General features: G+C 33.1%; 1 protein-coding gene across 1 annotated transcript in view; it reads right to left on the bottom strand.

Moving 5' to 3' along the window:
* Positions 1–3,023: 3,023 nt before the first annotated feature.
* The window catches only part of LOC106877405 (uncharacterized), a 71,825-nt gene continuing 60,396 nt past the window's right edge, over positions 3,024–14,452 (bottom strand). Inside the window, exons 5-8 of the mRNA XM_089349196.1 lie at positions 10,480–11,082; positions 7,980–8,063; positions 6,767–6,850; positions 3,024–5,012 (exon numbers count right to left, since the gene is read on the bottom strand). Coding sequence (XP_089205322.1) covers positions 4,996–5,012; positions 6,767–6,850; positions 7,980–8,063; positions 10,480–11,082 — 788 coding nt within the window. The 3' untranslated portion in view covers positions 3,024–4,995. The remainder of the gene's footprint in view (positions 5,013–6,766; positions 6,851–7,979; positions 8,064–10,479; positions 11,083–14,452) is intronic.

Here is a 14,452-nt window from a genome sequence, read left to right as displayed (position 1 = left end):
CTTTTTCTCTACACAAATTTATCTTGAATAGTTTTATTAAAGCTTCATACATTAAATATATTACCCCATCCCCTGCCTATCTACATCTACCTATAATATACAACAGCTGAGCTATATATGGATCTATACCATAGCATGCTTCACTGATATCTGGGGAAACAATTTCTATATATAAATATTTCAGCCTATTTCATTGGCCTTGACTTTGCCTATCAACCGTCTGTGCTCTAATGAAGTTAAATACCAGTTGTGTACTGGTATTTAATCAACTATACACATATCTTAAATCTGAGGCCTTTTATCAAGTTAGCAATCAATGTATACATCTTTGAAACGCTTCATACCTACATTATCATATTCATCATTGATTATATTCACTATTGAAATGATCCAAGTCTTTTGAGGACTACATTGTTTACTACTTCCTATATATCGTCTTTATTTTTCTGTCTTGTTATTGAAAAGGTTCATTTAATTTTTCATTATCAACACTCTTCTCTTTATGCACACACTTTAAATAACTGATCATACTTTCAATCTCTCCTTTCTCTTTGACTATCTTACATCCTACCTCACTTTTATATCACTTACTATTTCTTTCTCTCTCTCTCTCTCTCTTTCCAAAGTTTGTTTGACAAACATTTCTTTTTGTTTGACTAAGACAATACATGTTAGTCAAGGATATCTCCCTCAACATCATCTTTTTTCACTCTTGTCTACCTCCTCCTTTTCATCTTTCACATCATCATCATTCTTCTTCTCATTATCATCCCTGTCATCATTATCTTCCTTCTCTTCTATCTTTTTATCTGATCCTTATCTGTCACCTCTTTCTTCTCTTTACATATCACAATTCACTCCCACTTCTTCCTTGCCATCATCTTGATAACCTCCTTCATCATAAAATGCATACAAACAGTGTTAAATTCGCAATTATTAACTTATAGCAGTGGCCCAACATTGTATAGATCTCTAATTATTGTATAGCTATTACAAATTTGAAGGGACACTCTGGCTTCGGTTAGTTATATTGATTTCTAAGACTGGCACAGGACACTAAATTTGGGGGAAGTGTATCATCATCAGCAGCAACAACAGCAGCAGCAGCAGTAGCAACAGCATTTTAATGTCCACTTTACCATGTTTGCATGGGTTGGACAAGATGTGTTGAGGCAAATTTTCTGCAACTGGATGTGTGGTTGTATACTTATACATACATACAAACATACGCACACAGGCATACGTACACACATTCATACATACTACACACACATATATATACGACTGGCTTTTATCTGTTTCCATCTATCAAGTCCATTCACAAGGTTTTGACCAGCTCAGAGAGAGAGATAGAGATATAGATAGATAGACATGTACCAAACACACGTCTCTTAGTCTCTCCCTCTTCGTCTCTATCTCTCTCTCTCTCTCTCTCTCTCTCTCTCTCTCTCTCTCTATATATATATATATATATATATATATATATATATATATATATATATATATATATATATATATATATATTTGGCATTGTTATTTGATGCTATTGAAAAGCTGGTCACTTTGTACCCAGAACAGTGGCCTTTGACCTCCTAGGGCAATAAAAAATTGAGAAAAATTCTTTCTGTACCAAAAACAAGGCATGCTCACAGAAGTTTATGTGTGCATGTATGTATGTATGTGTGTGTGTGTATCTATCTATCTATGTACATATTTATATAAAGGGCATTATTACAGAAAATAATAACGCCACACAGTGGACTTCTCAAAATAACCACATTTAGTACCTAATGCGAGGAAAAACAACCAACAGAAGACGACCAACTTTCTTTTAAATAAACTGAACTGTGTATCGGCCAATTTCGCGATTACTAGAATGAATCTAGATTTCGTTCATCAGCACAGTATTGTCCCAAAAATATATATAAATAAACAGAATTCTCACCTCACCAAAAATGAACACACTACGTATCCGACAGAGTAAAGGGAATGAAGTTTATCTGTATATATCTTCATCAAAGAAGTGGGAATACTTCCGGGTTGCTTCTGGGTACCCATGTGGAGACAGGAATAAAAATTCAACATTGAATATATTCCGTGTATATATTTGATAAATAAATTCAAAAAGGGATAAAACTCTTTTACAAGAATTTTATCAAGAAGCCAGTGTGTAAAAAAATTCATAAGGGAAATTTCTATTCCCAAGAATATAATTATTCGTTTATATTTATATAAAGGGCATTATTATAGAAAATAATAACGCCACACAGAAAATAATAATGCAACCTACCCAGGGAGGCAGGTTGCATGCTAATTACATGCATGTCCAATCAGATAATACAGGAAAGTGTCATATCTAATGATGGCATAGAAGTATTATCCTTAATGATTACAAGAGTAAAAGAAATATTTTAGAAAGAAGTGACTACAGAGGTATAAAACTGATGCACTAGATTATGAAAGTTACTGAAAAAGTTACAGCATAACTGCTTAGAAAAAAAATTAGTCCAGATGAGATGCAGTTTGGGTTTATGCTAGAATGGAGTACCACCGATACCCACCTTTGTCTTGAGAAGCTCTTCAACAGAGTTCCTTACACTGTAGTAGGGTGGTTGTTAAGAAAACTAGGGATAGAAAAATGGTTTATGATTGCCATACAAATATGGAGGTGCTTTCAATAAGAATTAGTTCAACAAGGAATTTAGGGTGCAGGATGGTATCCATCATACTTAATTCTTAATCATTTTCAGTTTGTTATAGTCCTTTCAGCCATAACAGAGGAATTTAAGACTGGTTATTCATGAGAACTCCTGTATGCTAATGACCTAGTTCTCATAGCTCATTTGGTCAAACATAAAAGAAAGGAACTTCCAAACTTAGAAATAAAACCTAGAATCAAGAAGTTTCAAAGAAAAACCTCCCAAAGATTAAAGTTGTATTTAACATGATACAGAAGTTTCAATTGACATTATTTAAAATAGAACAATAGAAATTAAATTCAAAAATAACTCCAAAAACAAACATTCCTGTAAATTTTTTTAATTCTTTTTGTTTTGGTCATACAGACATTTTATGAAAATCTTGAGTTACAAAAATGTTTGAGCAATTTTAACGCCCTCATTAAGGTTGAACTGAAGTAAATTACATTTTTCAACAGTTTTACATGGCAACAGTTAGTTTAAAGTTTAAAGAGAGCAAGTGATTTAACTACTCCCTATATTTGGAAGTCAATAATAGTAATCATAATTCCTTCCAACAGCACTAAATGATTTGATAGTGAGCAGGTTTTCACACAAAATACTGATTTATTTGACAGTCATTCAAATACAAGATACAGAAATGAGTTGTTATATGCATTATTACTCATCATTCTGGTAAAGGATAACAGTTTCATTTGTCAATATACTTCACCAGATCACTTTTGATGTGGTTTATATCAGCAATATGATGGATAATATGGAAGCCCTGAAGTCTTCATTTGATTTCTCTAACAATAAATGGCAGGATACAAAATAATATGGGAAAGAGCTTAATATTTTAACCCTTTGTTCCAATATTTCTGTTCAAATACTCTACCTTTATTTCAATTGATTTTGAAAGCAATGGAAGAATTTAGTAAACTAACTTTTTCATAATTAAGCTGGTGTCTGGAATATAAATGAACATGAAATTTTGATGTAAGGTTTAAATTTAGATCGTTTCAAAACAGGAAGTTTGTACCATAAGAAATAAGGGCAGTTTTTGGCAGGTTGGTATCAAAAGGGTTACATATTTTTTTAATCCACTAAATAAGACAAGAAAAAAATGATCGGAAGATGGCATTAACAATATGCAAAATGTCATCTCTGTTTTCTTTTACAGCAGTTCCAGGATTTTACTGAAGGGGAAAAAGACTTATGAGATTTTGATACTTTGAGGAATTAATGACTGATTTTCTGCAGCAGTTTACTAAATTATCAGCTATTTATTGTAAACCTTGTCGGTTATTCCTATAAAGCTAGTTCTATATTTTCAAATATATAGTTAATGTATTATCATGCACTGTTGCAGTTGTTTCAACAACCCAATGGAATATTATAGATATATTTAGTAAATATTAATATAAATATGTATATTTTTGCTTATGTCTCAAACACATTGGAAAAAAAATATTAAGCTTCCAAAGAGCTGAAGAGTTGGAATTGTTCAAAGTAAAAAAGAAGTATTTACCAAGAATATTCTCCAGAGAGAGAAATATTAAGAGTTATATATATTGATTTGTTTAGTTTGATTATGGAGACAAACATTGTAAACAAAAGTTTCCAAGTACAGCAACACAAGTTCAAAGATTGCAATTAAAGCAATAACACAGACGTAAAAAGAAAACACATGCACATGAGTTTTTATATATGTGTTGGTGTGTGTATGTATACATTTATAAACATATATACATACATATATTCATACACACACACATATATAAAGAATTTCTGTTTGATAAGTCATTCTTTATATACAGTGTAGTGACACATTGGAATGTAAGATTATTTAATATCTTGCTTTCTCTCTCTCTCTCACACACACACACACACAAACACACATCTATATACATAGATGACAAATTTTTATTATTAAATCATATATATAAATGTATATATACAGTATACTGACATGTTTGCAATGTAAAAATGTTCAAAATGTTTCACGCTTCAAATGTTATTTCAGTATGTGATGTGTAATGATATCTTCCTGTCGTGTATGTAAGGCCAATATTATAATCAACCAATGTATTGTTCAGACAAGTCACCATCAAACCGGGTTGTGAAATTATAATCTTTACACTGCATCCAATGTCATATGAAGCAGACAGAAAAATTTAAAATAATTCAATGATCACATTCTGCACTGAACTGCAATAATACAGGTTCGAGTGGCTATGGGTAACTTAGCCAATTCCTGGACTTTGGCTTGATACCAAATCAAGATGAAAGTGAATTGTCTCAGTAGCTGGTACTATTATCTTGATGATTCATCTAATTAAACAAACAAACAAACAAACAAATGGTTATCAATCAGCATTTTAGAAAGAGTTCAAATAAATAATCAATAATCATTGATAGAAATAAATTCATCAATCTTTTTATGGGTACAATACTGAAGCACAGCCAATATTATTATTTCAAATAATTATAGTTTTCAGAAAACATAATGAAAATAACTGTCCAATACATGAAATAACTCTCAAATGCTTCTTTTCTTGCTTGACACACTTATCAATAGACACACACACACACTTACACTTAAACTAGTAGGAAAAGTGCAAGATTTTTGCATTCCTCTTAATAAATTATTTAACTACAGGCATAGCTGAGTGGATACAAAGTTCCTTTTGTTACCATGTGGTCTCAGGTTCTATCCCATTTCTTGACACTGTGAGCAAGTGTTTTAAGTGTTTTCTACATTATTCTTGGACCAACCAATGCTTTGTGAATGGAAATGGTGGCTAGAAACTGTAAGTAAGTCTGAATATATATATATATATATATATATATATATATATATATATATATATAAAAGAATAAGATAAAGAGACCAATGGCAAAGGTAGAATTATATTTTATGTATAAAGTTTTACAGCTGTTTCAGGGAAAATTCAATGTATCCCTTCATCGGAGACAGTAATAGTAGAAGAATGGATTATTACATCTATTAGAGAAGATTTGTAGTAAGAAGTGAGAGTGATGCGTAGAAGAAAGAACAAAGAAGAAATAGTACTTGGAGTATAGTTCCATTCCAGCAGTAAACATCCATGTAAAGAATCCGTGTGGGTATTTTCCAGAGATAATTGTAGTTGCAAAGGTGGATATATATCATATCCAGTATACTCTGTGCATTGTTTACTACTATATATATATATATATATATATATATATATATATATATAGATAGAGAGAGAGAGAGAGAGAGAGAGAGAGAGAGAGAGAGTGCGTGTGTGTGTGTGTGTGTGTGAACACACACACATATATATTGGAAAATGTGTGAGATCCTTAGTACAGTTAGGTATATTTGAAAAAAGAAAAAGAATGACTTCACTGGTAGTTCTAATCAGTTTAATTTATTATTGATATAAATTTTACATTTTAGTTTGTAGATTGCAATTAAAGCAATAACATACACATAAAAAAGAACATATGCACATGAGTTTGTATATATGTGTTTGTGTGTGTATGTATACATTTATAAACATATAAAATAATAAATTAAACTGATTAGAACTACCAGTGAAGTCATTCTTTTTCTTCTTCTATGTATATACATATATCAGTTGGTGTGGATCCTGTTGATAATGGTTATTAGCTTGGTAGCTTCAATCATGTAATTGGGTAGCAGTTCACACTACTGGAATACTAATAATTTACTAATTTAATATTTCCGTTTTATCATCCAATCTCAAAATTAAGATCAATTGCTGAATGATATTGGGTATTCTGCAACTTCAATCTCAGCAGTTACATTAGTCACTTATATCATGTGGTGAAGAAGTTTTTATTCTACTGACAGTTCAGATGCCTGCTAAGATGGCAGGTAATTTCAGATTACATAATGCACAAATCGTGAATAAATTACCATGCTATTAAAACATATGTAGCATGTCAAGTCATCTTTTTACCACACACACACACACATATTTGTGTATCCACACACACAGAAACATATATATGTAGTGGGGAAATATATAGGTGTTTTGCAAACTGCAAAAACAAAGATATATTACAAAAGAACTTACATGTATTATCCTTCTGTTTTTCTACTTCGTCATCAGATAAATAATTATCTAGAAACTCAAAAGCTTGTGTGGTTACTTTCTGACCTGCAATACAATGAGATGTTTGTTAATTTGAGATGTTTGAAATGTTATGATGAAAGACATTCTCACATGTAGCAACTGTGTGTAATGTAATGGTATAACTCAGGGAAAAGAGAATAAGAGTTTATGAGGAGGTTTGTTGAGAGTGAACAATATATAGCTGAAGTTGAAACAGGAGACTTCTTCAGTAAGACTACTATTTATAGAGTTATCTTAGCTCAGGATTATGTTAAGTTGATAGAGACCCTTTGGGTCAGGGATCAGAAGGCTCTGCTGCAATTTAGGAAGCAAGTAAGCTTGCAGGTTGTGAGAAGCATGATGGCATTGTAGTCTTGCACAAGTTTGGCACAAGGCCAGCAGTTCCAGTGCAGAGAGTAAGTTGATTACATCAATACCCAGTGCTAAACTGGTATTAATTTTATCAACTCTGAAAGGATGAAAGGCAAAATTGACCTTGGTGGAATGTGAACTCAGAACATAAAGATGGACGAAATGCCACTAAGTATTTTGCCCAGCACAGCAATGATTCTGCCAGCTCACTGCATTGTAGTCTTGTATATATATTGCAATGATGGACAAATACCACTTAGCAGGGATGGGCCACTTTCTCCAGGAATTGTGCTCAGTGTTAATTGCATGAAGATATGAGCTTTAATTGTGTGAGGAATGTGAAGTTGTTATTGTGCAGTCCAGTCCTAGTGGAACAGACCTATGATCAGAAACTTTCCGACCAAGAGTATCTTTTTATTTGGGTGTGTATCAACACTGGTTATCAAGTGGTGGTGGGTGACAAACACAGACACAAAAACACACACACACACATGAACGATGAGCTACTTTCAGTTTTACCTCTACCAAATTCACTCACAAGGCTTCAGTTGGCTGGAGGCTATAGTAGAAGACATTTGCTCATGCAATAGGGCTGAACCAAGAACTATGTGGTTGGGAAATAAGCTTCTTACCACACAGCCTAAATGTTTAATCTAAAGGAACAAATATCAGCAGGAAATGATTGGTACTTATTTTATTCATTCAAGAGAAATGAAAAACAAAGTTGCCTTTGATGGAATTTGAACTCAAGACATAAAGGATGATTCTGCCTTAAACTCTGGATATATTAAAAACAACTCACTTATAGTATCTTTCTGTTTCTCTGCATCATCATCAGATAAGTAACTGTCAAGAAACTCAAATGCTTGTGTGGTTACTTTTTGACCTGAAATACAATCAAATATTTAATTATTGAATTAGAACTGATAAAAATATTGATTTTTGATTTAAGCACCATGCTAGAAACTGGCAGAGAGATTGTGTGATGATGTATAGAAATAGTGACATTTTGCGAAATACTTAAATGTCTGAGACGACTTGTTAATATGATTTGAATTTTTCTGACTATTCTTTTGACTTGAAAGATTGCCAATAATTATATCTACACAACATTCTGATCAGTTTGATCTCCTTGATCATCATCGGGTCATTTAGTTATGGATGTGTTTGTAGCACCACACTAAATTTGAACTAACAATATTTATAACTAAACTAAGGGTTCTGATCTGCTAGTAAATTTGTCAGTGGTCCAACAAAAAGTACAAATTTTAGTGTGTACTGAACTATTATACAAATCATTTTTCTGTACAGCTCACAGTTTATTACTTACTCTCAAACATCCATGACATCTTAACTCTTTAGCATTTGAACTGGCCATGTCTAACCAAAATATTTTCCCTGTTTTATGTTCAAAGTGACCAGATCTAACCGTTGACACCAACCCTACAATATCATTCCAAAATTAAACATCATTGAAATCGCAAAGCTATGAGATAATGCATGATCAATTTGAATAATTAAATAAGCATTACATTTGACAGAGTAATCAGAAGGGTAAAGGGTTAAGCACTTCCTCTACTGCTGCCCTTACATTATACACAACATCCTCTGGAGTAACTTTGTTACCAACATCAAACTCCTTAAACAGGCAGTAGCCACTTGCATCAAGGCCATGCAGTTATACTCACAACTGCACTGGGCAAGACACATTTCCAGGATGGTGGGTCACCTGTCTAAGATGATGGTAAATTCTCTATAGGCCACTATAACAGAAGACCATTAAAGAAAAGGTACATAGTAAATGCTACAGTACAAGGTAAACCACAGTAGCCATATAAACTCACATAATTACCCTTATATTATGATGAGGGAAGTTATAAAACAATTATGAACATTGTTTATTTTCCCTTTCTCAAAATACTAACAAACAAAAAAATAAATACAGTTCTATATTTGAGAGATGAGAAATTGTGTACATTTGACGGATATTTGTCCTCATCTTGTTTGTTGTTAACACAATGTTTCGGCTGACATACTCTCCAGCCTTCATCAGGTGTCTTGGATAAATTTTGAACTTGGGTTCTCATTCCTAAGGTATTTTTCGATGTTAGTATTATTATTATTATTATTATTCAGGTTACTGCCTGGAATTGAACTTGGAATCTTGGGGTTAGTAGCCTGCGCTCTTAACCACAAAGCCATAGACTCGTGAGCATGGGTATATGGCGTAGTGGTTAAGAGCATGGGCTACTAACCCCAAGATTCCGAGTTTGATGCTAGGCAGTGACCTGAACAACAACAACAACAGCAACAGCAGAACAACAACAACAATGAAAAATACCTTAGGAATGAGAACCCAAGTTTGAAATTTCCCCCAAGACACCTGATGAAGGCTGGAGAGTATATTAGCCGAAACATTGTGTTTACAACAAACAAGATGAGGACAAATATCTGTCAAATGTAAAGAATGTAAAAAAAATAAATGCCTCCATGTTCATATAGCAGACTGGATTTTAATCTCTGTAGTTAAATGGTTCAATAGCAGGAAAATGTAATTTCCTTGCCAACAAATATTTTATACAACTTAAATGTTAAATAAGCTTTTAAAATATTCTTTCTTAAATTTGGTGCAAGGCCAGCAATTTTGAGAGCAAGGGACAGTCAATTATACTGCCCCCATGCTTGAATGAGACTTATTTTATCAATTCTGAAAGGATGACAGCTAAGTTCTCCATAGTCAATATGGAGAGGTTTGAATTTAGAATGAAAAGAGCCAGAAGAAATGCTGCTAAGTATCTTGCCTGTCATGCTAATGATTCTGCCAACACACTGCCTTTGAAATATTTGTTTCAAATTTTGGCACAAAATTTTTACATCAACCCTAATGCTCAACTGGTACTTATTTTATGAATCCAAAAGAATGAAAGGCAAAGTCAACCTCAGTAGAATTTGAATTCAGAACAAAGAGACAGATGAAACGCTGCTAAGTATTTTTCCCGGTGTAATAACGATTCTTCCAGCTCGTTGCCTTTAAAATATTGATTTCAAATTTTGGCACGAGGCCAGCAATTTCTGGGGAGTGGGTCAGTTGATTACATCAACTCCAATGCTCAACTGGTACTTATTTTATCAACCCTGAAAGGATGAAAGGTGAAGTTGACCTCAGCAGAATTTGAACTTAGAACATGAAGACGGATGAAATGCTGCAAAGCATTTTGCCTGGCATGCTAATGATTCTACCAGGTCATTGCCTTTAAACTATTAAAAGAAAACTGATAAATTGTAATAAATCACCAACTTGCCTTTTGTTTCTGATTCTGTCACATCACTTATGCTTTCAATACAACTCTGTTCATCTACTGATTTTTCCTGGGCATGAATATCAACATTATCTGTTTGATCAGGATTTGAAACAGAACATTCAGCATCAAACTCAAGATCTAGTAATGGATTGACCTTGGCATGTATGCTGAGATCATTATTACTGTTGTCCAGGCCAGAATGAGAAGGTGGAAACAATAGTTCAGAGCTGTTGTGTTCACTAATTACTGTGCTCGTGGTTGATTTGGCTAACCGCGGACTGTTATTCAGAGATTTCCGTGACAATAGAGATCCTGTTCGACTACTGCCTTTATTTTTAAGAGAAGATTTTGAAGAACCAGATTTTACTGAGAATGACTTAGATATGTTTGATTTTTGAAGGGACCTAGTAAGTTCATTATTGTATCCAGAAAGAGCAGCATTTTCATATGGATAGCTTCTTGTAGGCCTTTGCACTTTGTCGTCTGGTAATCTGTGTGAAAAGTTTCTCAATACAGGTTGATTTGGTTCGTTATCAGACACATATTCTGTTGGGTAAGCATCATTTGTTTTCAGTAACCTTGCACTATTTCGATAGGGTAAACCTGTTCAAAAATAGATGAAAAAAAAAGTATTTGAAATGTTCTGAATTAAGTAATTTTATTTTGTATTAAGGAGAAACTGAATACAAAGGTTATATTTAAAAATAGAAAATAAAATACAGAATTTTAAAATACATCTTGTGGATGATCTAGGGTGCTTCTGGGGTCTCATGGGGTTTCAACATCAGACCCCATCATCCAGGTGCAGGCATGGGAGTGTGATTAAGAAGTTCATCTCTGAACCATGCGGTCAGGGGACTTGGTCCCATTGCATGAATGCTGTTGGCTATACAATAGTTGTGGATCAATTGATACCTTGGAAGTGAAATCAGGAGACAAAAGGTGAAGAAGTCTATAGCAATGTGTGTGTGTGTGTGTGTGTGTGTGTGTGTGTGTGTGTGTGTGTGTGTGTGTGTGTGAGAGAGAGAGAGTTTGTGTTTCCCTTCATCTTCAATTGTGTTTGCTGACTATAAATGATAACCTTGTTGTTCCATTGCTTGCAGTCCACCATAAAACCAAATCCAGGTAGTTCATTGTTTGATAGATTACTACCATTTTTTGGAGACAGGGGTTGGCATCAAGAAGAGCATCTGGCCATAGAAACTCTGCTCCAATGTAATTTAATGCAACCCATGCAAGCATGGATAAGTGAATGCTCAAATGATAATGATGATGAAAAAAGTAAAGGAATATATCATCTTTAATATATACACATTTTTTTTTATGTCAGCCTTTGATATTTTCTATCCAAAAAATGATTTTAGCCCAATATTATACACTATTATTTATAGTTTTATATGCTTTAAGATTCACTGTTCCTACAAAAAATTATTTCATGTTTTCTCAAAGACTCTGAATTCTTATGATGTCAACAACATACAAATCTCACTGGTAAGAATAAAATTTCTAAAATGGAGAAATTCAAAGGATTGCTTTGGTCCAATGGCAGAACATCTGTTATGTTTACAGGAAATATGGGTTTGTGTCCCATGGACAGCCTTCAAATTTTTCTATCCAAAGAGTTTTTAACCCAATATATTTACATGCTATTATTCATAGCCTTATTTGCTTTGAGGTTCACCATTCCTAATAATAATAATAATAATACATATATAGATGCAGGTGTGGTTGTGTGGTAAGAAGATTTTTTCTCAACTACATGGTTCTGGGTTCAGTTCCATTGCATGGTACCTTGAGCAAGTTTTCTACTATAGCCTCAGGCCTATTAAAGTCTTGTGAGTGGATTTGATAGATGGAAACTGAAAGAAGCCCATCGTACACATATATATATATACACGCACATACATATATATCATCATGTGTGTGTGTGTGTGTGTGTGTGTGTGTGTGTGTGTGTGTGTATGCCTGAAATATATGGGGAACAGCTTTTCCTTCCAATTTAATCTTTTTATTAAGGTTTTCTCATATATGTGTATCAGATTCTAATGGTTCATACTGCACAATAAAGCTTCCAAATTGCTCTTTATTAATTTCCAGGTTATCTCAGCCTCATCTTCAGGATGTTAAGTGGTTTTTGCTTCCCTTTTTATAGTGGGCTCCTTATATCTATAGAGATTTTCTTGCTAGAACTTGACCATATTTGTATCAGTGGCAGCTTGTGTATAGGCACTTAGAACTGCAGCACCCCTATTTCTACTCGATATTATCGATAACATTCAATATAATGAGTCCTTTTTTTCTTTAATTCTTTCTATATACTTGTACATTATATAATCCTTAAGCTTAATATCAGTTCTTATACCCTAGTTTATGAAGAAAAATACAAAAATCCTGGTATAGAACTGTGTGCTTCACAGTTCCAGCAACATGGTGTTTGGCTGTTGTGCATAGGAAGCTTCACACTAGGGAGAGAGGGAGAGAGCACTGCATGAACGGCAGTGCTGACTCTTGTGTTCTGATGAAAGGTAGTGTTTCTTTTTGACTCCATGTCTGTTGTACTTAAAAGCATGTTTATATTCTTGAATGTGATAAAGTGTAGAATTAGATTATTATCCTGCTTCCAGCTTCAGTATTGCTGCCAGGATTTGAAAAATAGGGCACATTTGCCCCCCCCCCTCCTCCTTATTTTGTGATTTAAGTGGGAATTTTGGAAAACAAAGGGGAATTCACGTTGGTGTTCAGTAAACAAATTAAACACAATACCTGGCAGTGGTTAAAACGCAAACCAATCAAGTTTATGTATAAATTTTCTTCTTATATATTTGTTTACTTTTACACAATATTAAAACAGCCCAAAATTTTCTGAAGCAACATCCCCACTAATTTTATCTACGAGCCACCACTGGTGCTGTATGTTAACTGTAGCCTTGTGTTGCAATATTAATGTTACTTCCATAATCAGTCTTCTATTTCTGTGAGGAATTCTATAAAGTATGGAAATATTTTGTTTGCTTGCCTATCTAGTTTAGTTTTATGGTGTGTGGTGTAGTGTGTCATAATTTCTCCTTGTTTTAAAAGTATGTGAGTTTATAAAAGAATGTTGTACTTGTTTACCTAATGCAACAGTTGGAATTATGAAATTTGCAACTTTAAATTTTACAGTCAAATTTGTAAATTACAATGGTCATTCTAAGGTTTACATATTTGCAATATGTTTTTAATAAGGAAGATTTTGGTCTTATTATTCTGTAATATATATAACTAGTGTCAGCTTTATGGGTATCAGTTTTTATTGCATGTACTATGAAGTAAATCTTAGAATCCATCATCAATGTTTACAATGGTTTAAATATATATATATATATATATATATATATATATATATATATATATATATATATAGGAAAATGAAAAAAAAGGCAGAATGCTAAACTGGAAGCATATTTTAATAAAGATTTCTAACCGGTTTTCATTGCGAAAGCAAATTATCAAGAAGAAGGAGAATGAAAATGTTTTTTACAAAGAAGTACAAAATGAAGAAAATAATATATAAAAAAATAATATATAAAAAAAATAAATATACCCATACATTATATTGTCTTTGAGCTTTTGAAGTTCAATAGTAGTTCATGTATATAATGGTAGGAAAAATAAGGATGCATGAGAGTTGAGAGTTTTGTTAGGTTTAAAATAAGGGTTAAAAGTTTGTGTTAAGCAGGAAATGTGGTGTCAAAACAGGAAGTGTGTGTAAGGGGAGACAAATGTTTTTAGTTGGAGTTATGAACTCTTTTTCAACAGGAAGTTTGTGTCTGTTCCTAGACACAAACTTTCTGTTGAAAAAGAGTTCATAACTAAAAACATTTGTCTCCCCTTACACACACTTCCTGTTTTGACACCACATTTCCTGCTTAACACAAACTTTTAACCCTTATTTTAAACCTAACAAAACTCTCAACTCTCATGCATCCTTATT

Source organism: Octopus bimaculoides, chromosome 3 (assembly GCF_046866305.1).
Source record: "Octopus bimaculoides isolate indiv1 chromosome 3, ASM4686630v1, whole genome shotgun sequence".
Classification (NCBI taxonomy): Eukaryota; Metazoa; Mollusca; class Cephalopoda; order Octopoda; family Octopodidae; genus Octopus; species Octopus bimaculoides.
This window is presented reverse-complemented; position numbering and strand designations above follow the sequence as displayed.